The 27,770-nt window shown below is 35.5% G+C and overlaps 1 protein-coding gene across 2 annotated transcripts; it reads left to right on the top strand.

Annotated features, from left to right (window-relative positions):
- The first annotated feature begins 3,251 nt into the window (after positions 1 to 3,251).
- On the top strand, positions 3,252 to 27,071 carry LOC123552423 (uncharacterized). Of its 2 annotated transcripts, XM_045342080.2 has the most exons (5): positions 3,252 to 3,365; positions 21,714 to 21,906; positions 22,744 to 22,944; positions 23,164 to 23,469; positions 23,796 to 27,071. In XM_045342080.2, the coding sequence occupies exons 2-5, from the start codon at positions 21,726 to 21,728 to the stop codon at positions 24,020 to 24,022; spliced, it is 915 nt and encodes a 304-aa protein (XP_045198015.2). In that variant the 5' UTR covers positions 3,252 to 3,365; positions 21,714 to 21,725; the 3' UTR covers positions 24,023 to 27,071. The 2 variants fall into 2 exon arrangements, with proteins under 2 accessions (XP_045198015.2, XP_053391163.1); XM_053535188.1 differs by lacking the exon at positions 22,744 to 22,944.
- The last annotated feature ends 699 nt before the right edge of the window (positions 27,072 to 27,770 follow it).

Genomic DNA, 27,770 nt, shown 5'->3' with positions numbered 1-27,770 from the left:
TCAGATCTGAAAACAAGTGTGTGAAGTTTCAATACATTCCCATTAGTGGGTACTGAAATACCAGCTTACATACAAAAACTTAACCAGAAACTGCTAAGTCGAAAAAGGGGCATAATTTTGTGAAAAAGCAAAATAGAGTTATGGAACCCATGCAATGTAAGTCACTTTATCACAGTGAATAAGTGTGTGAAGTTTCAATCTATTCCCACAAGTGGTTACTGAGTTATCAGCTTACACACAAAAACTTAACCAAATCGGGACGCCGACGCATGGGTGAGTCCAATAGCTCTACTATTCTATGAATAGTCGAGCTAAAAATCATGTCCTATATATCTCTATAGTAGCAAAATCAATCGGACCGGGAAACCGACAACGCCGATAGCGTATCTTCAAAGGAGACAATTTCATCGATAAGCCAGCGATTTGGCTATGAAAGCTGGCAATGTCGTCAAGTATAAAAAAACAAGGAATCTAGGCGTATCAAAGAAATTGTTACAAGTGATGAGACGTGGCTGTACTTTTTTTGAGCCTGACAATAAAGAAAATAATAAAATGCGGGTAGGTGAAAATAACGAGAGGCCCGTTACTGCTCGGCGGAGCAGAAGCGTAAGGCGGGTTATGCATGCCATGTTCTTTGACTCCGATGGAATTGTGGCTCGAGTCCCTGTCCCTGAACACAGTAGTGTTACTGGTACATTTTACAAAGAAAATGTCCTCTCTGCTGTTCTCGACCAGTACACAGCAAAGCGCCAAAGGACAGGGGTGCATGGCATCGTTTAAACGTAGTACAGGAATACCTCAAAGAGAATTATATTGAGGTTTTACCACACCCACCATATAGCCCTGATCTCTCCCCTTGTGACTTTTGGTTGAGCCCATACATTAAGTCATGCATAAGGGGGCGCCGCTTTGAAACTAGCAGCGCTCTATACCAGTGTATAAACAGTATACATAAAGAGCGCTTCCAAAATGCATTTTCTGAGTGGCTTTAGACCCTGGAAAAGTGTGTACAGTCAGGTGGAGAGTACTTTGAAGGTCTCACATAGTCATTTCTTGGAAAATGAATGAGGTATGGATAGCCCGCCACTGTTGACACTACTTTTCAAATGCTCCTTGTATTTAGATACAATAAAATTAATATAAAAAATAGATATGCTTTGACAAGATTAAGAGTTTCTGCACACAGATTAGCGATCGAGACAAGAAGATAGCGTAAACCTAGAAATATTGAAAGAAATGAAAGGAAATGCTTATACTGTAATACATTAGAAGATGAATTTCATTTTTTGTTGGAATGCAAATTTTTTAATGAATTTAGAATACAGTTACATAAATATTATTGGAAAAGACCGAATATATTGAAATTTGTCGAATTGTGGTCATCAGAGAATCCGACAATAATTAAAAAACTATCGATTTATACATTTAAAGGATTTGAGAAAAGAAACCTAATATTTTACTAATCACTTTTCTCCGTCTGCATCATATTTACACTACATCTTTAAATCTTATTTCAGACTTAAAATTATGACTACCTGCTATACTGGCTATTGAGATATTTTTTTTCACAAACAGTTGATAAACCTCATTTTTTAATACTTTTATACTATTTAGTGGTGCCATTTTACATGATTATGGAATCCAAAAACCAGAACTCACAGACCTTCGAAAATTATCACATCGGCCCATGCAGACGACAATTAGTATAAAGTATGAAAAACAGTATAAATTTAATGTATTGTAGACATAATTACAATGACCGACAAGGTTTAAGTCCATTTAACATAAACACGGAAGTAACATTGCACATTTTATCGTAAACTAGTCATGGTCTGTACAATTTAATCCGAATGTCAAAAAATAGAAAACGCCATCGTCATATCTAAAGATAACGCTATTGAATCCGTCCATCTATGATATACCACTATTGCTTTTCTGCATTTATGTCATGTTTACATATATTTACATGTAAACTCATAGGTATATTGCCTTTTGTTTGAATAATCTTTTGTTTGACTAATCTATCTATCTATCTATCTACCTACCTACCTACCCTACCCTACCCTACCCTACCAATTTGATATTCCGTAGTATCAATAATTTTAGTTATGGACTAATTTTCGTGGATTTTGTGGTTAAGATTAAAGCCCAACGAACACAGAAAATCTATATACTATCATTTAAAGTAGTACTGCACGTTCGGATCATTTTCTTTCTACAAACAAGTATTTTATAAAAAGTTGATTTTTTAAAACTTCAGAATATACCTAGAAAATCTGGTAAATAAAAAGGTAGGGTCGCGTGCTTGATTATTTGCTATACTGATTTGAAAAATTTGAACCCCACACAAGTTTTCCAAATGGGCGTCTACGGGAAAATCACAAACTTGATAACATTTTCGTGGGTAGAAGTTTCTCTAGATTTTGAAGAAACCTTTGTGCAATTATAAAAAAGCACCTAGTCTATAATATGATGGAATAAAAGTTATATGTCCATGTGCTTGTTTTTTTTTAGATATTAACACATGATTAAAAAGATCCACGCATTGCACGTTATTTGGAATTATTTAACGTGTCAAACGTTTTTATATTATATTATATCTTTAGAAGAATAGTAACGTTGCCGTTTTAATAAATTTACTCACGGGTTGTCATTTATTCATAAAACGATTTTCATTTCCGTATGCCGAGTCCAGGCAACGTTATCTGGATAAATGACGTTACGCCATTGCTTCCGGTTTACAAACGCACAGAACTACCATTTAAATCGACATCCACGAATTTCAAGACCCCATGAGCCGTTTTGACCAAAGCCACGAAATTTTATGTATAGAAAATAACCTGGTTTTTAGTATATGAAACAAAAATCAAAAATTGAAAAATTGTTTGCTTTTCTAATTCATATAAAACTAACTTCTTCAATAATGAAAACATATGATGTCTTTTTACACGTTCGTCACTTAGCGAAAAACGCTGCCATTAGCATTACCGTAACTTTGTACTTAGTGAAATTAGTAGTATTTCAATAAATTATACATTTGTTTCATAACATAACGCTTTTCCATAATGACAAAGATTAAACGACTAAATAGAACGGGCTTGTACGGAATGTACTAAGATGTGACAATTTTATGATAATTTGAGTGTATTGCGTAAGCAAGTTTGAAAAATGAAATCAGCAGTACATGTATATCGGTTATCTATAGATACCAAAAATGATATCATGATACCGTACAAAGTACAAAAGGTTATAAATTTATGACAAAGAATTTAGTTTAAAACTTCTACTTACCAGCTGTAAATGATATAGAAATATATAAAACGTTCGATTCCAGCATTGCTGGAGAAATGCTTTAGTGATATGAGGTAAGACATTAACAATATTCTAAAAGTTCGACTGATTTCAATTTTACGTTTATGACATTACTATATCGTATACTAAATCAAAGTGGGTATACAGAGTTTGATAATATAATTTGACTGATATACCTCTTATGACTCGTAACCGGGTATAAAACTGTTATTTGGCTACTAGTGCTACAAAATTAAGTGAAGATGTAACAAAAAGAAAAGAATTGAAACGAAGCGTTTGATTAAATGATTAGCAATTAATTAATGATAGGACATGAAACACAATTTCGCGCAATTCAATTGGCAGTTATTTTCGTGTAACATACGGAAAAATGCCATAGAAACATCAATACAATACAATAAAATATTTTTTTAAGTCTCACTTTTCATGACATTACATATACATCCATAGTCATAAAATATTCATGAAAACCTTTCTAAAAGAAATATGAGAGACTATTTATTATAAAACAAACACATATGGACAAAAAATAAAACATAAAATATTTACGTATTTAATGGCACTGTCAAATTAGTATTCAAGGCTAACTTTTACTAAAATAAAATTGATGACCTTTTCATATAAGATGCTTAAATGGTTTTGTATGACCTACACAAAATATAATTAACAATCAGTGTCTGGATACATAGAAACATCAGAAATTATGGATGTTTATACTAAACGAATATCATTTCAATTTGAATAAACTTGAATATTTCCTGTCAAAATTTACCATTTAAGTATTTGAATAACGATGCTACCACTACTGTACCAGAAACTGTATACGCGTGACGAGGCTCTGACGAGTAACCAGAACAAACAGTTACCCGAGCGCTGGATATATCCCGGTTCGCCCTAACAACCAGTAATAGATATATAAGCACTTTTTGACAATAGTAGCCTATGAAATTACGCATTAATTCATACAACTACACGTGAGTCATCTTACACCCCGGCGTCTAGGGCGAGTTTTTCCAGCACCGGCAAAAACACGGGAAAATCCCGTCAGTGTGAAAGAATATATTATCTTATTTTCGTTAATTGAAAGTAAGAATATAAGCAAGATAGTTATCCAGTGCGACTTTGTTTTAAGATAGATTACAATGCGAGAGAATTTCAGACACGCACCTGATATATTGTCAGCCATTCAAAGCCTTAAGTCATCTTTTGGAAATATGCAGACAATGGTTATACGGCGAACGTAAATGTGATAACTGCGTACGTTTTGACTTTGCTTACACTCTGTACATGAGTTTTCAACATTGAAGAAAAATCAAACAAATACTTCTCGCTTCACCTTTCATTCACTTCTATATTTAATTCGGAATGTTTCTCGTTAAAAACAACTGATAGAAAAATTGATTATCGTCGAACAATTCTTCCACTTCATACTGAAGGAAATTGGGTTCAAGTTATCCATTATACAAATATTCTGCAACTGGCCAACACATGGTGTCAGTACACAAAGTTTAAAGAAATTCTGCCAGTAGGAAAATTTTTTCCCTATATACATATGGGCAACTGTGATATTTACCTTTAAAAGGCAGGTATCTATTAATGAAATCTTGCCTTCTAAAATGTTTTTGTGCTGTTGTAAAGAGTTATGGGCTTTTAGTGTTGCATGTGTGGCTGTAAAATAGATACTGTAGCGCTGTAAGCGCGCTTTGGATGTTGCTATTCTTCTTGTTTTTTCATCTTTATGTTTAGATTATTTCATTAACAAAGGTAAGGTTCTATAAAACAGTGCAATAGCAGTGTATTTTTTCTGTTTATGAAACAATCTTAACTACTCAATGATATATAACAGTAGTATAAGCATCGGTTTGGCGCCACCACTGCGCATGCTCAAGAATGGCCATTTTGGAATCTAGTTTTAGAATGACATCACCATTCTATTTTAAGAATGACTTCACAATGTTATAAATAGAAACGACAGTAATAAATCTATTTTTCATACTGAAAATGACTTTATGTTCTATGAATAGAAATGACTCCCTGAAGTATATAGAGCTGACTTATATACCTATCTAGGGCGTGTTCGCGCACATTGAGGGTCAGCCCTACACGGGGAGATAACTCGAAAACAAAAGTTTTACGCATGCGTAAAAAAGAACCTCTCGTATAAAAACCATTCGAAAGGAAATGTATAATAATGAGATAATTACGTAATGGCTATGACTTGACCAATCATTAAAATAAAAAGCATTAAAACTATATGAGAATAACCGATATACTATTTGTAAAATGAAATTATAAGACAAAATATTACCTACTCAACAGATGTAAACTCGTCAATATCCCACGCTAAAATGAACCGATGATTTTACATAGCGCGATTTATCGGCGCATTAATATCATTATAGAAATTATTATAATTTCTTTAATAAACCTGATACGAAATAAAATAGAAATAATCAACTAAATTATTCATACAACATGCCAGTGATGCGCTTTCTTCCGGACCAATTTACCTAATGAATCAAACTCTAGATGGTTGAATATAAATACCAACAGCCAATCAGAATGCAGTATTTTGACAAGCGGTAACACTTTTCCAATAAACTTGATAGGTTTAGACCCGTATCGCTTTACTCCACGCTACTTATATATTGATTTTAAAGAACGCGTTAAGGCTTTATGCATAAGTATAGAAATGATTATAGCAAAATGTTATTAATTTCTTTAATTTACCTGATACGAAAATGAAACAGAAATACTTAATTTAATCGTTCATACAGCATAAACCGTGATATGCACTCTACCAGATCCTTTAACCGAATGATATTTACCTGTAGAACTCCAGTATAGTATATAACACTTCGCTGTCTACATCCAATCAGGAAGCAGAATTTTGACAAGCGATAGCACGGAGTTTAACATTTGTCCGATTATTGAGCGCGTTTTATAATTTCAGTCAGTGTATAGCTTTAAACTCTTTATAAATACTAACGGAATTAAAAAGCTTGGTTATTGAGTTTATTTATTTCCTCTAACGGTTTACAATAATTTTTTTTCAATGTAATAATAGAAAGGAATGTTTACTGTTCTTTAATACATAGATGAATAACTATTGACACGGCAGTCAATTAAGCACGATGGTTGTCTTAACTTACCTATCTGTTAAAAAACGTAAAGTACAACATTTCTCTATTATGCTTGGAACGACTTTAGCAGTGTTTGGTATCAAATGAAAGGTTTTGACGCGTACTATTGCGTTGTATACAGAATTTGAATGCGTGGTCACTCCTGCGTAAAATTGTAGGCGTTATGGAAGAAGGCGTTACTGTATTTACCGACAACACCTCTTCCTCCTCTCCTCCTCTGATAACCTAGGCATGTTGGATATCTAACCGAATGTCTCGATAAGTACTATAAGGCAATAAACTTAAACCGGAAGTCAAATCACTCATGCGAGAAATACGCCAAAGTAAGCTTGCGCTTTGATATCCAAAATGGCAGTGAATGAATTTACAGGGCGAAGTATAATAAACAGAGCCAAAGCAACGTTCTGATTAGTCAGTATAGCTTAGCAATGCTCTGATTGACTAGTGATACGACGCATTCTGATTGGTCACTCAGGGATCACACGCATATAAGTCAAAAGTAAATTAAATTTAACCATGACTGAAGGTGTTACGAGTTACTGTATATACCGACACCACCTCCTCCCCCTCCTCCTCCTCCTCCTCCTCCACTCCTCCTCCTCCTCTCCTCCTCCTCCTCCACCCCTCCTCCTCCTCCTCCTCCTCCTCCTCCACTCCTCCTCCTCGTCCTCCTTCTCCACTCCTCCTCCTCCTCCTCCTCCACTCCTCCTCCTCCTCCTCCTCCTCCTCCGCCTCCACTCCTCCTCCTCCTCCGCCTCCTCCACTCCTCTCCTCCTCCTCCACTCCTCATTCTCCTCGTCCTCCTTCTCCACTCCTCCTCCTCCACCTCCACTCCTGACTCCTCCTTCACTCCTCCTCCTCTCCTCCTCCTCCACTCCTCCTCCTCCTCCACTCCTCCTCCTCCACTCCTCCACCTCCTCCTCCTCTTCCTTCTCCTCTGCCCCAAGAAAGCGTAAGAATGGCTAATAGAACAGAATAAAGCAGTGTCTTTTTGATAAAAGATATATAACTTACATCGGTTTCACAAATGCATCAGTGTCCTGTTTGCCATCAGTCTTTCTCTAGGATCGACAACATGCGGAGACATCAACGTTATGTCCACGGAAATGACGAAGCCACTGACAGTTTTTCACCGCCATTACAAACATGGGACATCTCAAGAGAGACGACGTTTCAACATCCATTTTCTATGGTCGTTTCAGGACCAAGTGGTAGTTGAAAAACTGAATGGACAAGAAAACTGTTATCATCAAATCTTGTAAGACCTCGGCCTCAGCGTATCATATGGTGTTTTGGACAATGGCAACCATTGTATGATGAACTTCGGCGTGAAATCCCCGGGGTCGAATTTGTAGACGGTATTCCAGACTACGTGAATGATTCCCAATATATAAATGTTAATCAAAGGAACCTGCTGGTCTTTGACGACTTGATGACTGAAGCTAAATGCGATCAAAGAATTGCTGATCTCTTTACCAAGGGCAGTCACCACAGGAACATATCTGTCGTATATCTCACCCAAAATTTGTTCCCTCAAGGTAAAGCTTGTAGGGATATCGCTTTGAATACGCAGTATCTGGTGCTATTTAATAATCCTATTGACAGACAACAAGTAGCTACATTGGCGAGAAGAATTTACCCTTCGTCTAGTAACATCTTTATGAAACGGTTTGAACGAGCGACATCAAGACCGCACGGTTATTTGGTAATAGACTTAAAATCGAGCACCCCAGAACAACACCGTTTACGCGATAACATTTTCGAGGCGAACAATCCAAAAAAGAGAAAACGAACAGATGATGAATATAAACCAGAAGACTATTTCAATGGAGAAGGATAATTATCGGACAAAAATGATGACAAGGATGAAGATGAGGAGGAGGATTATGATGACCATGATGATAATGATGATGATAGTGATGATGAAACAGAAAATAGGAATAATGATAGAAGCTTTGTAAAGAAACGATCTTTGATCAAGGGACCTCCCGGTAAACGTAGAGAAGTTGAGATTATAGAAGAGCGATCACGTCGTGAGATTTGGGATAAGCGTTTTCAGGATCCTCTCAAACAATCTATTAAAGAACAATTTAGAGCTAAAGTTAACATCTATACGGAACAAGGGCTCTCTTTTGAAGAAGCTTACCGTCGCACCGCTAATGACGTGCTGCCTCAACTAAGAAAGAGACTGAGACAAAATTATGCCCGATTTCTAATTGACTTTTATGAGCTACAAAACGATCCTACTCAGCAGCAGATTCTACAGTCGGCTAAGAAACTAAGAAGTCAGCACGGTATGACTGTCAAAGAATCTATTCGACAAGTCATTGCGCTTAGAAAGACCTATTTGATGAGTTGTGGCCCGATCATAAAAGCAAAGAAGAATATTCAATGGATGATAATAAAGAAGCTGATGACGATCAGGAATCGGATGATGATAAATGAATGTTGTAAGAATGATTGGCATGCTTTAACTTTCACCATGTCAAAATGGGTTCCATAGAGGTATACGATTATAAACAAGAAAAATGGGTCCCGGATAAACCGGACCCGGAAAAATGGATAAAACATTTCAAAGACCTGAGGGACGGATACGTACGGCCTGATCTTCTTATTCTTGTCGTTCGCGTCTACACTGTCAGACCAGTAGCCTCGATGAAACTTGTGGTTTGCCGAAGATCCTCAATGCCTCCATACAGTTTCTGGTGGATTGAGGTATCTATCGGCCAAGTCGCAGCTCGCTCCTGGTCATGTCTTTTACATCTCTGAAGTATATGCTCCGCAGTCTGATCTTCTTCACCACATGGACAAGTTGGCGATGATGTCAGTCTGTATTTCTTGTACATGTGAGTATTGAGTTTGTTGTGCCCTGAGCGGAGCTTGACCATCATCACTTGTTCCGACCAATCAAGGAGATGAAAAGCATCTTCCTCCATCCTTGGTCTCGTTAGTGCCTTGATGATGGTGACTTTCTCCTTGTAACTCATAGGTTCTGTTGGTTGTTCTGACTGAGCTCCTAGCTTAGCCGGTTTGTCTGCCTCTTCATTGCCTGCAAGTCCACAATGGGATGGAATCCACTGAAGTGCTACTTTGCAGGTTATACTCAGGCTCTGCATTCTCCTGGCTAGCTGTGGAGCTTTATTGTTGATCAGAGCTTCCATGACAGACAGTGCATCTGTGAGAAAGACGACTGAGGAGCTTTCTTGTGCCGAGTCTTCAACCATTGAGACGGCCTTCATGAGTGCTTCAGTCTCTGCCTTGTAATTGCTGCAGTGTTTTCCTGTGGCTGATCATATGGGCCGTTACTTTGTAGGAAGTGGTCCATATCGAAGAAAAATGGCTGAATTAAAAGAGGAACAAGAAAGGGAAGCATTGAAACAAGAACAAAAAGGGGAAGATCTCCCCGTAGTAAAATTTGTGGCACCCGTAGCCCAAGCGGTTGATATTGCTAGGTCGGAAATAAGACGGTCACGAAAGCATAGTGATCTGAAGCGACATAGGGATAAAATGGACACACCTTTGAGTCGTGATTTAGACAGCCCACGACGTAAGAAATATCGCGAAAGCGTGACCCAAGATACTATGGATTGGAACACCTATACATTTTAAAATGAATAACTACGAGCTCGAGGAAATGTTAAAAGAGTACCCTGTGATAATATGCGCTGCGGACCAACTTCAAATACGTAGAGGACAATACGTCATTTCGAATACAGACACGAGCCAGGGATCAGGAAAACGTTAGGTGGTCTTTTATTTTCCAAAAAGAGGACCCGACGAATTTTTCGATTCACTAGGTAATCGACCAGAGCACTACAAAGTTCATTTTGAGCAAGCGTTAAAGAAGCGTTATTGGATGAACTTCAGTCAAATACAGGATACGGATTCAAACATATGCGGGCTGTATTGCTTATATTATATTATGAACCGATGTTCCGGACGAAAAATGAAGGACATTTTAAAACCGTTTGATGTGTATTGCAAGAAGTTGAATGATGAATTTATTGTGTCTTATTTTAGTTGATACATGTAGTCTGTATAATTGATACAAGCTTTTGCAATAAAAGATTGAAAGAACAATATGTCTTTGTTATTTATAACCTATACGTTCGAATTTGAGTTGACGGAAAAGATTAAGCGTTGGTAGGTGTGGTGGTGTACACAAATAAAACGACATATTTGTTTATTGTATTTTATTTATTCAACATCGTTTCACAAATCGATATTATGCTTTTTAATAAGCGTCTCTCGCAATTCTAAATAAAGAACTGCATCAATGATATCTACAGATTTCGTAGTTAAATAAAATCATGTTTTTTATTCTTTTCTCGGACTGGAAACCAATCGTACTGAAATTACCACCTCGTATCAAATAGTTGACATAAAGCGCTATTTCCTCGTTCTCAGGAATATAAGTCATCCAGTCACTTTCGCCTCAATATTCAAATTCATCTGATGAAAACGAATCATGTCGATCAAAGTGTCTTTAAAAGATATGCTCTTTTGCTTTAACCACAGTTTTATGTATAGGTTGGAAAATTTTTGTGTTGTTATTTTACTAAGAGCCATTCTATACGGCTCATAGTCCAACATGTAATATAACGGTATATACGGTCTTTCTACACAGTCAGAAAATAGTTTTCTACAGAGATCCAATGGTAACACATCCATCATTTACACTATTTAAAACTGCCTCTTTAGCCTGTCTTTCATACAAATCTCGTGTAATTGATAAATACAATTCAGCAACAAGTTCAACGCTTTAAAATGCTCTTTTCTACCAATTTCTGTTTGCATGATGATCACAGAGCATAGTTAGTACATCTATGTAGATATTTCCGGGTCCTTCGGGTTCCGTACTGATGTTACAGGGGTAATAGGAATTTGGTTGCAAGCTATGTTCGCACCACTTGAGTTCTATTTTCGGATGACATTTGCTCATGTATTGCCGGAGCATATATACCCATGTAGAGTAATTCATATCGAACTCTATTCACGTTTTTGTTATGTCCTTGTACTTAACATAGAGACACCCCTTCGCTTCCAGAAAGTCGCGTAAAGCACACTCTATGTCTACCAAATAATGACCGCCATGCAAATTAATCCCCATGTCCGTATACGGATCACCAGTGTGGATGATGGAGAAGTCTACATTCAAATTCGTCCTGTTTCTTATATAGCTTGTCAATAATTCTACCCAAATGTCTTCCGAAAACCCAAAATGTACTTTACTGTAATGCGCTTCATAAATCCATACCTTGTGATGTACTGTACACACTTCCTTTAGGTCAGCAGCGAAGGAATTCATCATATTCTCGAATACTCCCGAGCTATTTTCCATGATTTGACTTCTGAATGATTTTGTCTGATGAAAGCGCTATTATATACTTTTCATTCGGGGTATTATTAGTAACAATGGGCATTCCTATTAATTCTGATTGGTGGTTAAAAATAAACATTCCAATTTGGAACGGCTTTGAACCAGACAAATGACTGACAAGTTTTAACATGTAAGCCAGCCTTTCTTTGAGGAATAAACCAATCAGAATGCGTCGTATCACTAGTCAGTCAGAGCATTGCTAAGCTATACTGACTAATCAGAACGTTGCTTTGGCTCTGTTTATTATACTTCGCCCTATAAATTCATTCACTGCCATTTTGGATATCAAAGTGTAAGCTTACTTTGGCGTATTTCTCGCATGAGTGATTTGACTTCCGGTTTAAGTTTATTGCCTTATAGTACTTATCGAGACATTCGGTTAGATATCCAACATGCCTAGGTTATCAGAGGAAGAGGTGTTGTCGGTATATACAGTAACGCCTTCTTCCATAACGCCTACAATTTTACGCAGGTGTGACCACGCATTCAAATTCTGTATACAACGCAATAGTACGCGTCAAAACCTTTCATTTGATACCAAACACTGCTAAAGTCGTTCCAAGCATAATAGAGAAATGTTGTACTTTACGTTTTTTAACAGATAGGTAAGTTAAGACAACCATCGTGCTTAATTGACTGCCGTGTCAATAGTTATTCATCTATGTATTAAAGAACAGTAAACATTCCTTTCTATTATTACATTAAAAAAGAAATATTGTAAACCGTTAGAGGAAAAAAATAAACTCAATAACCAAGCTTTTTAATTCCGTTAGTATTTATAAAGAGATTAAAGCTATACACTGACTGAAATTATAAAACGCGCTCAATAATCGGACAAATGTTAAACTCCGTGCTATCGCTTGTCAAAATTCTTCTTCCTGGTTGACTGTAGGCAGCGAAGTGTTATATACTATACTGGAGTTCTACAGGTAAATATCATTCGGTTAAAGGATCTGGTAGAGTGCATATCACGGTTTATGCTGTATGAACGATTACCAAAAATTAAGTTTTTCTGTTTCATTTTCGTATCAGGTAAATTAAAGAAATTAATAACATTTTGCTATAATCATTTCTATACTTATGCATAAAGCGTTGACGCGCTCTTTAAAAGCAATATATATGTAGCGTGGAGAAAAGCGATACGGGTCTAAACCTGTCAAGTTAATTGGAAAAGTGTTACCGCTTGTCAAAATACTGCATTCTGATTGGCTGTTGGTATTTATATTCAACCATCTAGAGTTTGATTCATTAGGTAAATTGGTTCGAAAGAAAGCGCATCACTGGTACGTTGTATGAATAATTTAGTTAATTATTTCCATTTTATTTCGTATCAGGTTTATTAAAGAAATTATAATAATTTCTATAATTATATTAATGCGCCGATAAATCGCCCTATGTAAAATCATTGGTTCATTTTAGCGTGGGATATTGACGAGTTTACATCTGTTGAGTAGGTAATATTTTGTCTTATAATTTCATTTTACAAATAGTATATCGGTTATTCTCATATAGTTTTAATGCTTTTCATTTTAATGATTGGTCAAGTCATAGCCATTACGTAATTATCTCATTATTATACATTTTCTTTCGAATGGTTTTTATACGAGAGGTTCTTTTTTACGCATGCGTATAGCTTTTGTTTTCGTGTTATCTCCCCGTGTAGGGCTGACCCTCAATGTGCGCGAACACGCCCTAGATAGGTATATAAGTCAGCTCTATATACTTCAGGGAGTCATTTCTATTCATAGAACATAAAGTCATTTTCAGTATGAAAAATAGATTTATTACTGTCGTTTCTATTTATAACATTGTGAAGTCATTCTTAAAATAGAAAGGTGATGTCATTCTAAAACTAGATTCCAAAATGGCCATTCTTGAGCATGCGCAGTGGTGGCGCCAAACCGATGCCTATACTACTTATAACCATCAGAGAGAACAAAATTATAATTTATTTCTGTAAAAAATAAAAAAATTGCCGTACAAATACATAAAATGAATTTATTTATTATCTTCTCAGCATGACATTAAAAAGCACATAGCAAAAAGAGTATATCTGGTTGTTTAAATTTAATATTCGTGTACCTTTCCAAATATGTTTCGATTAATGTACTTTCCAAATATAATAAAAAGACATAAAAGTTTTCAGAATTTATCACGTAAAATTTCATAAATCGTGAAACGCAGCCTTAAGGCTATATTCATAAATATGTTATTTCTTAATATCAACAATTTAAGTAAGGAACTAATTTTCATGGATGTCTTGGTTGTATCAATCAATTATATTAAATCTAAACGTACACAGTACATTCTATTATTTGATTTTGACATCAACTGAAATAGCTGTTTTGACTAAAACCACGAAATCTTATGACCAGGAAATGAAACGATTTCACATTAAAGGAAATATTAGTGAAATAATTATAACCGTTTTCTTTACTTATTCGTGTTACTGTAAAACCTAGTTGCTTACTCTTCCATAATGAAAATATAAATTGTCTTATCACATGTTTTAACCCAGTGAAGACCCCATTGTAATAATAATAATAATTAATGCTAGGGTAATGACGTATTGATATGAGGTAAGATGTTAAAAATATTAAAAAGTCCGACTCATTTCAGTCTACATTTATGACTTAACTATATCGTTCGCTGGAAAAAAACCGGTGTAACAAGCCCATGTTTTTCCCAGTCAGTTCTTTCCCCGGTTGGTCCCCCCTTAGTTATTCCCCCCCCCCTTCATTATTGTACAAAAAGGAAGAAAAATTCAGACATGCAGATACGTGTACACTATGGGTGGTGGTGGTGAGGTGGGGGGGGGGGGGGGGTAAGAACCAACTAGTCAGTTTCTTACCCCTTCACCGTATGTTATCATTCGGGCATGTAGATATATACATACTAGGGGGGAAAGAACCGATCTGTCAGTTTTTTACCCCTTCACTGTCTATTATCCAGAACCAGACGTGTAGGTATATACAGATACATGCACACTAGGGGTGGGGGAGAGGGAAGAACCAACTGGTCAATTTCTTTCCCCGTCAGCTCAGCATGTATTATTTTTCTGGTATATAGATATATTCATACTAGGGGGGAAAGAGACAACTAGTCCGTTTATTCTCTCTTGTTTGTGTACAAAAACTACAGGGACAACTAACCGAGGGGGAGGGAAAAAACTTATTTGTTTATTTATCCCTTTTTTGTCAAAGGAAAAATAGGGGGAAATCTAATCAGGGGGAGAAAAAACAACTGGTCAATATTTTCTACCTTGTTTGTGCACATATAATAGTTGGTAAAAAAATCGGGGGGGGGGGGGGGGGGGGGGGGGGGGGCAGGGCAGCCGATTGATTTTTTCCCGGGAATAGAACCAACCAGTTGGGTTTTCCCCGGGGAAGAAATCAACTGGTTGTTAATTTTCCCTGGGGAAAAACTGACGGAGGGGGAGGAGGGGGTGGATCTGACCGTTACACCGGCGTACAGGACTTGAGAATATTATGTGATTGATATACCTGTAATAACCTTGTTTTGACTTGCACTGTTAAATTATGTTATATCAAAACGGTATTTCCTCCAGTCTTTTTTCCCGCTGGGAATTCTTGCAAATCAATACCCGCCAAATTGCACCAAAATAACATTCGGAGCTAAGGGTTTCATTTTGCTTGCTGCAACCGTATGCTGTTATCTGTCCGTAGGTTTCAACAAAGTAAAGTAAATGTCAGGTTATTGGTCTTTTAAGCATTTAAATAGAACAGTCAAAAGGACTCGCCCACGTTAACTTGTAATTCGCATGCTGATAAAAATTCAGTTCCTTGCATTTATTTAAAATTCTGGTAAATGCAGACACTTACATAGTCGTGTCCATTCAATTTTTAACTTCACCGCCAGAGAAATAAATATTAACTACAATCTTATGTTGTTGTTTTTTTTTTGTTATTTTGCTTTCCGACTTTGACTGCCTCGGTAGCCTTGTGGTAGAGTGCCCGTTTCGATGCGTGAGCCCGTTAATTCGATCCCTGGGCGCGTCATACCAAAGACGTGAAAAATGGTACTAGTAGTTTCCTCGCTTGGCACCCAGCATTAAGAGGATAGTACTAGGACTAGTCAGACCGGTGTCTGTTTAATGTGACTAGGTGGGGTATCATTTCACGTTTCTACGGCGTAAGGTTATAATGCAGTAATTCGGTCAAAAATGTGCTTCCGTAGTGTAGTCGAAATAAGTCCCTAATAAATGGATCCCGATTTTTCCATTTTTCGCGCATGTGCGCGTAAATCGGGGGTCAAATGGGCATTATTTCACTCGTGAAATGAATTTTACATAAAATAGGACACTTTTCATGCTAATATTCGCATGTTTTCGAGTTGTTTACTTGAAAACGAAAGTAGGGTGTTTATTCTGCGGACCGCTTTCTGCGGCATATGAGGGTACCTGACTTTAGTTGACTTGCATTTCACTGCATACTATTCAACACCCCTTTTTCTTTTCGTTTTCTTGAAGCAAATGTATGGATATCTTGTGGAAAATAGGTCTACGACGGAGTGAAACTCTAGAAACTGTAGCAAAATTGTTCTGAAGTAGCTGAATTTTATATGAAACAAAGAACAATTTCTGTTATTGGTATATAGCCGTAATAAGCCAGTGAGACAGCACTATAAAGTTGGACATTGCACTCACTGCTACAAGAAGACATCGTCATATATATTACTAAAGGATAATTTAAAAAGACGCTAAACCCGAACACACACATTCCGACTGTAAAGGTTTTTATTGAATGACTTCGTTTTCTTTATGTCGTTTGTGAATGACGTTGATTGTGCGTGCAATCTTGCAGAAAGGGTTACGAACATACACATTCCGACTGTAAAGCTTTTTATTGAATGACTTCGTTTGCTTTGTGTCGTTTTTGAATGACGTCGATTGTGCGTGCAATCTTGCAGAAAGGGTTACGAACACACACATTCCGACTGTAAAGCTTTTTATTGAATGACTTCGTTTTCTTTATGTCGTTTGTGAATGACGTCGAATCGTGCGTGCAATCTTGCAGAAAGGGTTACGAACATACACATTCCGACTGTAAAGCTTTTTATTGAATGACTTCGTTTGCTTAATGTCGTTTTTGAATGACGTCGATTGTGCGTGCAATCTTGCAGAAAGGGTTACGAACACACACATTCCGACTGTAAAGGTTTTTATCGAATGACTTCGTTTTCTTTATGTCGTTTGTGAATGACGTCGATTGTGCGTGCAATCTTGCAGAAAGGGTTACGAACATACACATTCCGACTGTAAAGCTTTTTTTTGAATGACTTCGTTTGCTTTATGTCGTTTTTGAATGACGTCGATTGTGCGTGCAATATTGCAGAAAGGGTTACGAACACACACATTCCGACTGTAAAGGTTTTTATCGAATGACTTCGTTTTCTTTATGTTGATTGTGAATGACGTCGAATCGTGCATGCAAGACACATAGGAAATCCGCAATTTTAATCTACATTTCAAACTGGAAGAATTAATACCGCTTGCAACTGATGAAGCAACCTGTCTACAATATTTTTTTCGTTACAGCTTCTTTTTGTTATGGGCCTACTTTGTGATGCATGACTCTATGGCTGTGTTTGGGGTGTTCTGTGCTTCCGGGAAATCTACCTTTACCCTTTATCTTTTAAGCATTTGCTGTTTAGTGTTATGAAATGATTCTTCTTAGATTATGGAACAAACTAGTCATAGATGACCTATATTTCGAATGACTTCGTTTTTTCTTGAAAATCTAAGAATATGAATATTTAAGCTTAAAGTTGTATAGCTACACATGCATATCAAATATCAAATATCAATTATAAATGTGATGGCACCTTGATTTTATAAGACGAACGATTAAATAAAAACTTGTAAAATGCGTTTGCGAGAGCTTCCTGAAATCCTTTTGGTCCTCGAACATATTACTGTTTTAAACGTTCACATTTTTAAAAAGATCCCTTATTCTGCAACCCATTTTATGACGCCTTAGTGAACCCTTTAATATAGAATGATTGCTACTATTTTACTACCCATTGAAACATAGGGAAATTGCAGTCCATCTGTGACCGCCGCAACACTGTTGCCATTTTTTTGCAATCAAATACTGTAAAATCATTTAATTTCGTGGTCATAAAATTTCCTGGTTTTGGTCAAAACAGCAATTTCGTGGGATATGAATTCGTGGATTTTAACTTTTGAACATAAAATGAATGGGAATTGTACTTCTTCGTTGGGATTAAATTTCATGGATTGACTAAACAACGAAATCCACGAAAATTAATCCCCCACGAATATTAATGATTTCACAGTACATGTAGACAATGAGCTTTAAGTTGATATGCATAAAAAGCCCTGTAAACTTTAGAAACTTGAAGTCAGTTAGTGTGTACGTCCTTGTGCAATACTGTGCTAAGCCATATTTGTCAAACGAAATAGTCTTAAAACAAAACATAATTATATACCTGGTAACAGAGGGTGCTAGTAAATACTTTGAAAATTTCTCTCCTTATTTCACGTATCATCAACAATTGATGAAACTGTTATACATATATAGCTTATATATGATGTAGATAAGGGAATTTAGTTGGTATGTCGATATGATAATTTGTTTAGACAAATAATAATTGCAACAACATGTGACGTCTGTCTCATTTCTTGCACTGCATTCACCTAAACATTATTTGCCCCTTTTACAAGCTACGTTTTCTTAATTCAGGTGAATATTCTTTTAAAATATAAAAGACAGAGATATGTGATCAAATTTGTACTTTGAAACAAGCAAAAACACAAAAGCGCGTAAGATCTAAGGGGCAATGCCCTGAAAAAAACAAAATTTTATCGGTGATAGGGAAGGCGAATAGTGGTGACGAGAATATCTTTGACGACTCGCATTTCAGAAGTAAGATAACTATATCTTTCAGTCATATTTTGAAAATTAAAGATCCCTTGATACAGAACGGTATGTCGAAGTTCAGAGTCCAATTTCATTAATTCCACAGGTCTATTAATTTGTTTGTAGGAAGGTGTAGAAAATGCATTAAATTCCAAGAAACTTTGAACCATTAGTACACATGAGTTGTACTGACTAATTGTGCTTGATAGGACCGTGTCATAATGACGTTGGACTACTTGTAGCGACGTGGCCTAAGAAACGTTGAATAAGTAATACTCATGTTCTCAAAACTATGGCTTATGATTTCACATTAATATGTCCTTATGTATCGTATTTTTAGTTTTCACCAAAATAGCATCAAAAATAGAGAACTTTTCCGGGTATTTTTGAACATCCTCATGGATCTGATGGGTTTTGCTTAAGACTAAGTGACTGTTCATCATATGCTAATGCCATGAAACTATGAAATATTGTAAAGATAATGTGTTTAATTTGACCAAAAAAAATTCTGACAAATGTTCACAAGTACAGAGTGGCAGTCACGTGCTAGCAAACATAATGATACAGTTTTTCTCAGCGTCATCATTCTCTTATTTTAAACAAGTTTAAAGGAGCATAGCAACGCAAACAAAATCTGAGTCGGGAAAACTAATCACGACGTGAAACGCGTCCCATTTGTTCACTAACACATGCTGTTTAACATGTTTTACAATTGTTTTGAAGTTTAACATAGGACTGAAGCAGTTTAAGCAACATTTGTATGTAAGTAACATTTGTCTACCTAATTCTGACTCACAAAAGTGCATTCTCGTTTTTCGTTTTTCATGGGAAGACAACTTACTCACTTTTGTTGGATGTAAAATATTTTGTTTGACTTTATTCAAACAGTTGATTTAAATTTATAATAGTAATAAAAAGGTGGCCATATATATGGAATAAAATCTGAAAAGTAGATCCCTCGGAAGCATCGAGAACAATGCAAACAGTGAAAATTGCAGACCCGGTTTGATTGAGTCTGTTCATGAGCAGTAATGGAAAATGCAACACTGCCCACGCCCCCTTGCACCGGCTTAAGCAGTATTCAATCTTCAAAGCTAAATGAGTTCAAATCAATGATCCCGAATGACCAGAAAATATAACAACACTGAGATGAAGCCATCTTGTATTTTTCGACATATGGCGGCCATCTTGGATTTTTCAAACGTATTGGATTTTCAATTTTTTGAGTGTGTTTCATGTTAATTTTTTACGTTATGCACTAAAGTAGTTATATACTAAATTGTCTTTTCTTCATTTTTGAAGTATATTTCTTTCAAGATTTCACTGGACATGATACTTTCCTCTGATACTTATTGCAGAACGTGATTGGTGTAAAGCTTATCCTGTATATCATTAACCGTTTCCATTAAGACGCCCCAGATCATACCATAGCATAAGCACACATAGAAATATATAAGCATGTACCAAATTTCATAAATCATTTCTATTTCAGTCTATTAGTATACATAGAGTCTAGGTTCCTACTGTATTTTATTGCCTGGTTAACGCTGAATATTTAACTACTCTATATATAATACTTGTCGCTTTCTTTTTATTAACCAGGTTTTCAACGAAAACCTGAGTTATTAGATTGGGGTATGTCGTTGGTCTGGCGGGCGGGCGGGCGGCGGCGGCGGCGTCAAACTGGTGTTTCCGGTCAATAACTTTTGTTTCGGTAAAGATATTTGAATAAATATGTATGTATGTAGCTTATACCAAGACAAAGGCTGGGATTGATTTTGGGGTTTCTGGGGTCAAGGTCAAGGTCACTGTTACTTAAAATAGAAAAAGGGTTTCCGGTCAATAACTTAACTTAGGAATGAGCTATCATAATGAAACTTGTATAGAAAACTTATATAAAGTTGTAGCTTGGGATTGATTTTGGGGTTTTTGGGATCAAGGTCAAAGTCACTGTTACTAAAAATAGGGTTAGGGTTAGGTTAGGGTTAGGGTTAGCATATCTTCTACATGCATGGAGGGATTTTGATGAAAGTTGGCACAATTGTTCACCATCATGAGACGGAGTGTCATGCGCAAGAACCAGGTCCCTAGGTCTAAGGTCAAGGTCACACTTAGAGGTCAAAGGATACAAGAATGAAAACTTTGTCCGGAGCATATCTTCTTCATGCATAGAGGGATTTTGATGTAACTTGGCACAATTATACACCATCATGAGACGAAGTGTCTTGCGCAGTTCCCTTCTTTAGAATTACTTCCCTTCGTTGTTACTATAAATAGCTTATATTGTAACTTTTTCATTACTAGACGTAGGGAAAAATCGAGACCACTTTTCAGTAGTACAACATGCATGTTACATCCAATTTTGAGGTGTATTTTGACCAATCTCTACCTGGTAAGGATTTCTGTGTGGACTTACAATTTTTTTTTTTTTATTTTTTTTTTATTTTTTTTTTTTTTATTTTTTATAAGATTAACTTCCCTTAGTTGTTACTATAAATAACTTATATTGTAACTTTTTTATAATTGACCGTAGGGAAAAACCAAGACCACTTTTCTGTGGTACAACATAGTTGTTACTTTCTAATTTTAGGTGTATTTTAAGGTAGCTCTACCTGGTAAGGAGTTTTTTTGTGGACTTAGAAAAACAAAAGAATTACAATGATTACTAAACAACCACAAAATTAAAATTACATCTGCAAATACAGGTGCTAGAGTAAAGAAATTTGCTGTGACGGGCGTATATTGTGACATTCTGGCACTCTTGTTTATTCTTATGAAAAGTGTTGAAAACCTGGTTTCGTGGCATTGCCGCGTTTCTTGTTCAAAAATGTACTTTCCGAAAAATAACCTCGGAACAAACAACAACAGCTTGGAGTCATGACCCTTGTGTGTAATCGTTACCACATATTATTACAAACAAAATCAGTAATGTGTTAAACTTCAGTATGTCAGGATTCATACATGTTTATCATTTAGCAAGACGAAATCATGGCTGCATCCATACCTTGTAATGACATGACGGAAACAAACGATGGAAACGGTCAAGTCAGCACGGGCCGCAGTCAATTCATGGAGCCGCCAAGTGATTGGGCTTTCAACAATCTCGTTACACACATACGTCAGAACTTGGATGCAAATGATATTAACAAAATAAAATTGCGTTTTAAAGGTAAACGATTTGGGAAATAAATAGGCTACTTGAACCTGTCGTCAAGGGCCACAATCATGGGCATGTTATAAAGATATTGTACATTATTTATAAACGTTTAATTTTGTATTCTTAGCTATTGTGCGTTTGAATCGACCTGGCGGGGCGGGGTTTCGCGACGGTCCACTGCATTATTGTGCAGGATATGTAGTATATTCGGCGTCATGCTACGCTGATTTCTTATTCAGTGGTCATCTACCTTACATTGTAACCAATGTAGCGTTGAATTTCAGTCGTTGGTTACCGAAAGGATACGGAATAAAACAATTATATATCTCTACCTGTTTTGCTTTTTTTAGGTATTACCATTATTTGCATAAGTCAGAGGTAAACTCCGCCCCGCAGGGTCGAATAAAACGCACAATAACCCAGCTGGAAAAAAACATCTGATTTTAATTTGGGAAACAACGGAAGTATAAATAATTTCCAAAGTAGTATTAACCTGCGTGTCACATTAAACAGGAACACATTAAGGCCACATAGAACAATCAATGCACAAACCAAAGAAATCATTCAACACAAAAAATCACGCATACATGTCATTTCTGTTAGGCACATATTCCTCTAACAATCATTTTATGTTTAAAGACATTTATGGCAGTAATCCACAGAGTAAGGAGTAATATGAACCAACCTTGCTTTGTTTACATCTTTAAAGAGGTACATTGTTATGCATTTTAAAGATGCATACTTTAATACTGTGCAATTAAAGCGTGCATATACTAACAGAATCTAATCACTCTTAGAATTGAAATGTCTTTTTGTTCGTGTTTTTAAATTTATATATTCCTACTTCAGGAATCATAGATGAAGCCGTCAGATCATGGGAAGAAGCATTTCATATACTAATGATTAAACGATATATTTCTGCAGACAATTTGATTTACCTCCAAATCATTTTACGTGTGCTTGACCATCAAGACCTCTTTGCAAAGACTGTCGAGTATGCGGCGAAAAGTAGACACAGGATTTTACATTTCTACAAAACTACAACACTCCGTATGTTTTGCTTTAACCATTGTAATAAGCATTGGCCAATCTGTCCTTGTTGATAAGGAAACCTCGGTATAAAAGTCTGCGTTCCCAAAAGGGGATAAAGAAAAAATAAATATTAGTCATATCTATCTAAGTAATTTTGCAATAAGGTTATATTGAACTAATTGACGTATTATTTGCATGTTATTATGTAAACTCAAAAGTAGATTTTCATTCTTTTAGTGGAAGGCCATGGCTATGTTCGCATTCATGTCAAAAGCGGAAGATGTGTGACAGAAGACCACCTGTATTCAATACGCAATACAATTTCAGAGGCACTTTTCATCCCGATGGAAGATATAATGGTGGCAGGCATAGAAGAAGCAAACAGCGTGTATCTAACATTGATGCTTCCAGAATTTTTCATTGAAGTCCTTCGACAAATTCTTGAAAACCCAAGATCAAGAAATATCTTGGGACCATTGGGTCGTTTAGGAATTGACAAAATGATATTGCCGCCTGGCTCTACATTCAGTGTAGACACTGACGGTATATAAAACAAACATAATTTTTGTCTTACTGAATCTTTATTACCCATATCTTATTATATTCTGTTGAGTGATATGATAGTTATCACTTCGCTGTTTCAATTAAAAGAAAGTACACAAAATACATTTCTCATATAGTGGTCACATTGAACTACATGACTGATATATACATAAATGTTTCAACTTACTAGAAAAGGGTATTTGCCAAACAAAACACAGAAATGAAAATATCATGAAAATATCGTTAGTCCCTTTTATTCCAGTGTCTATATGTTAATCAGCATGCGTTATCGTTCTGAGACGATACATTTTGTTTTCTTTTTATAGACGAAACACTACACAGTGGGAACATAATACATCAGCTGCAGCTGGAACTTCAACAGAAAACCTATCAAATGAAGGAGTTAGAGAATGAAATCCTTAAGATAAAAAGAAACAACTTCAAAGTAGTTCCCAACGGAAAGAAAGTCAAAAAGAGGAGCTATGCGTTTTTAAAGAGAGTAAGACCGAAGTTAGTTCCAAAGAGAAATAACGATGATACCTTGACTCAATAACGTAGTCAGTTTACAGAAGTGATCTTATCAAACTGATCGTGTTGTAGTAAATGTGGTCAAGATTATAATGAATATTAATGACTGTCACAACAGTAATAACAAAAATCATTTACTTTAAATTTGTTGCTTTTTTTTTCTTAGCAATAAAATGTACATTTTCAGCTACATACTTGTAACCTTGTAATATAACGTAATCCATAAATGAGTAATAAGTGGCTACTTGGAAAATAATGTACCGACTTTTAGAAAATTGTTTCGCAGAGCATATCTCTGCCGGTATTTAAAAACGGTGACCCAAACTTGCAAGTAATTATAGGGGGATAACCTTAGTAAGATGTTTACTGTAAATCGCTTTATATTCGCGTGAATATTTATTTCGCGAATTCCCATACCCTGAATTATTTCGCGGATTTATGAATTCGCGACGAGAGGGTCAGAAATTTAAATTCGCGAAGGTTCTTGTCTTATATTAGCGAAATTGTAATTCCGGAAATCGTGATTACATTAAAGCCCATTCTTCCGTACCGTACCAAATTTATGCACACCAAAGACTCGTTATATGCATGGTCCGTAACGGTTATCTCGTGATAGAAATCGGTTACTTTATTCATACAAATTGCTTTTGTTCGACTGAAATTGATAGAAAAGTGCCTTTTATCCTTTATTCAATATACGGTAATTATTCTTTTTACATTTAATAGCTGATAAAATGTTCAAAGTTTATTACTGTCATTTCATAAAAAAATGTAACAATGGTGTGATAAATTGTCATCTAATCCCTATTGTTATCTAAACAAAATGTGTAAAAATATCAGGTTTGTGGAGAAGATAAAGGATGATATGGATCATCTTCTCAGGCAACACGCGCTCTGCTTGTTTGACACATACAAAGTGCATAAGGGAGATGCTCTCCGTAACAAGTTCAAAATAGACCCAAAGTTATCATGTTATATATGTCCCTGTCAGCTGCTTGTAAATCCAAATTCTAGACCTTAGTGTTAATTCTGTCTTTTAAGCAGTATATTTTACATGAAATGTAGTTTCCAGGATTTTTATTATACTTATTCATAACATATTGAAATAAAGTTCATTCAATAAACAACGTGTACAGGCGGCTAGTATTAATTGCTGAACCTGACCGTATTCTGGATATGTGTTATGAAAGGAAATTTACGCGGATTAATGAATTCGCGATGCAACCGATTTGCGAAAATTAAAACACCGCGAATAATACCGGATTTACAGTATCTAAACTTTTTACTACAATATTGAATAAAAGAATTGAAACTTATATGATTTTATTACATACACATTGTTAAAAAACGACTTTGAAAATCATGGTAGACGTAACTGGTGCTCTTTACTTAAAGATTTTCTTTGTTCCTGGGTATTGTAGATGCTTGGATATATCAAGGCGTAGGTAATGTTGATATGTTTTTATATATGGTTAAACAAAGATTAAATGATCAATTTATACAAAATTGGAATTCAAGAATAAATAATTCTTCTAGAGCTTTATCGTATAAAAGAATTTCAATTTTTAGATTTCAGCCCTATCTTGAATATTTTAATGTAAATAAATTTTGTATATCTGTTACACGTTTAAGGGTATCTTCTCATAAGCTGGAAGATGGGTAAGACCAGATAGTACACCATTAGATGAAAGGAAATGTATTATTTGTCAAAAATTAGAAGATGAATACCATTTCATAATAGAATGTGATTTGTATAATGATTTAAGAAAACAATATATACCAAGAAAATACTGGATTAGACCAAATATGTTTAAATTTATAGAACTTTTGAACTCCGAAAATAAGAAAATAATACAAAATTTAGGAATATTTATATTTAATGCATTTAAACTTAGACAGTCTACTTTGTAATACTCTATATTATTATGTTTTATATTATGGTTGAGTTAAATGTGTGTGTTTTTTCAGGTCTTGTATTTCGTTTCGACAAGGCTGTGATTGAACTGATTGTTCTATATATGATGTATTTAAATGTATTGTTAAACCGTCTATATATATAGTGTCTATTTGGTTGATTGCTTCTGTTCTGAAGCTACTTATTATCTGCGGCCTGAAGGCCGCAGGTACATTGGAATGCAACAAGTAGTATAGCACATGGGGACTGGGTGATTTCACGTGACTTTTTACCGATATGCGATTGGCTTATCGCATTTAAGGAACGCCGTTTTTGCAATATAGCTAGCACTCTATAATGATATATAGAGAAATGTTTGTGACTTAGATTCCTCAATCATTATTTCATATAATTTATTCAAACTTTCAGCAATGATCAATATTGATACCTTGTTGTGCATAAGGGTTTTCATGTTAATTGCTCTTCAATTTCCTAGATTATGGCCCTGTTGTCAAGCAAGTCCAGGTGAAGGCATGAATCACATTTGTGAAAGCTCTAGTAAAGTATTTCAATAGTCAAGGAATGCGACCAGTTGTGCTTAAAGTTATGTTATACATGAAAGGGAAATATAGTTATTTTTGCTCAAAACAAAACTTTCAGAATTAAGAAATACATAGTTCATATATCTACTTGTAAATCATGTAGAATGGAGTAATATTTCTTACATTAAAGCGTAATGGTATAATAGAAACAAACAAGTACGTTATTCACCCATAAGTTATACTATCAACAATTTCTGGTCTGTATAACTTATGGCCGCAGGAAATCTTTCGACTTGTCTAAGCATTGATTATGCTTCTGTTTGGTGATTTGAATAGATCTATGTCAAATAGTACAACTATTGTAAACTTGTCAAAGATAACCTTCTCCGTTTTTGTTTTGTTTGTTTGTGTGTTTTATGGTTGTGACTTTGTCTTTTCTGTCGCTCGACTTCATGTTATATAACTCTTTATAGTAACTTTTATATCGTGATGTGCACTACTGTTTGCCGTATGTCTTGTATTATGTAATATTTATGTCATGATGGGCTTTTAAGCCTAAATGATTTGTAATAAAATTGCCTTGTCTTGTCTTATGATGATGTACTATGTACAAGTCAAAATAAAATGTATGTTCTGTTCTGTTCTGTGAAATTTCAATGCCGCATAGATAAATGTTAGTGATGTCTTAACATCTCATTATTTAAACTATTTAAGGAGCATATGCTATGCAAAAACAATCAATTTATATCATCGAACAACGCACCGGCAGAACTATCAACGATTTATGGTGCACAGGTAATTCAACGGGTTCCTCCATAATTAAACGAAATCTGACATTTTACAAAACATTTAATAAACTTCAGCATAGTATATAAATTCTCAATGCATAACCGGCATTTGATATATGTACTAAGTAAGTTTCAAAGACTTGTTTGAATTTAAGATAGAAAAAGCACAACAACAGAAAATGCAAGTCCTTTACTTAATATTCAGTCTAATGTCTTTGGTAAGCCTATTTATTTTCATATTATATGTATGCTGATTTCGGTCACCAATTAAAGTAGGTCTCTTTACGCATATAACTATTTTGTCCCTTATTCAAGGTGATGACATAATATTTTATGTAATAACTTTTATTGTTTAATCTTATATTGCTATTGTGATCATGTTAGAAATTTTTCTTTGCCTAAATAAACCCACCTAATTAAGTAGAATGGGAAAGGTGGTATTTTGACTATTTTCACTTCGAGCCTTCTACCAGTGAACCCTACAGTAAGTTTTTGAACAATGTCAACTGCATATAGCGCCAGTTACCCAGCTATATTTGTTATTTTCTT

This window comes from Mercenaria mercenaria, unplaced genomic scaffold (genome assembly GCF_021730395.1).
Source record: "Mercenaria mercenaria strain notata unplaced genomic scaffold, MADL_Memer_1 contig_4585, whole genome shotgun sequence".
Lineage (NCBI taxonomy): Eukaryota > Metazoa > Mollusca > Bivalvia > Venerida > Veneridae > Mercenaria > Mercenaria mercenaria.
This window is presented reverse-complemented; position numbering and strand designations above follow the sequence as displayed.

Excerpts from the sequence above, each read along its gene's own strand:
- LOC123552423 (XM_045342080.2), top strand. The coding sequence starts at position 21,726 with ATGGCTGCATCCATACCTTGTAATGACATGACGGAAACAAACGATGGA. Across the intron at positions 21,907-22,743 it reads AATAAAATTGCGTTTTAAAG|GAATCATAGATGAAGCCGTC; the intron begins GTAAACGATTTG and ends TTCCTACTTCAG. Across the intron at positions 22,945-23,163 it reads CTACAAAACTACAACACTCC|TGGAAGGCCATGGCTATGTT; the intron begins GTATGTTTTGCT and ends TCATTCTTTTAG.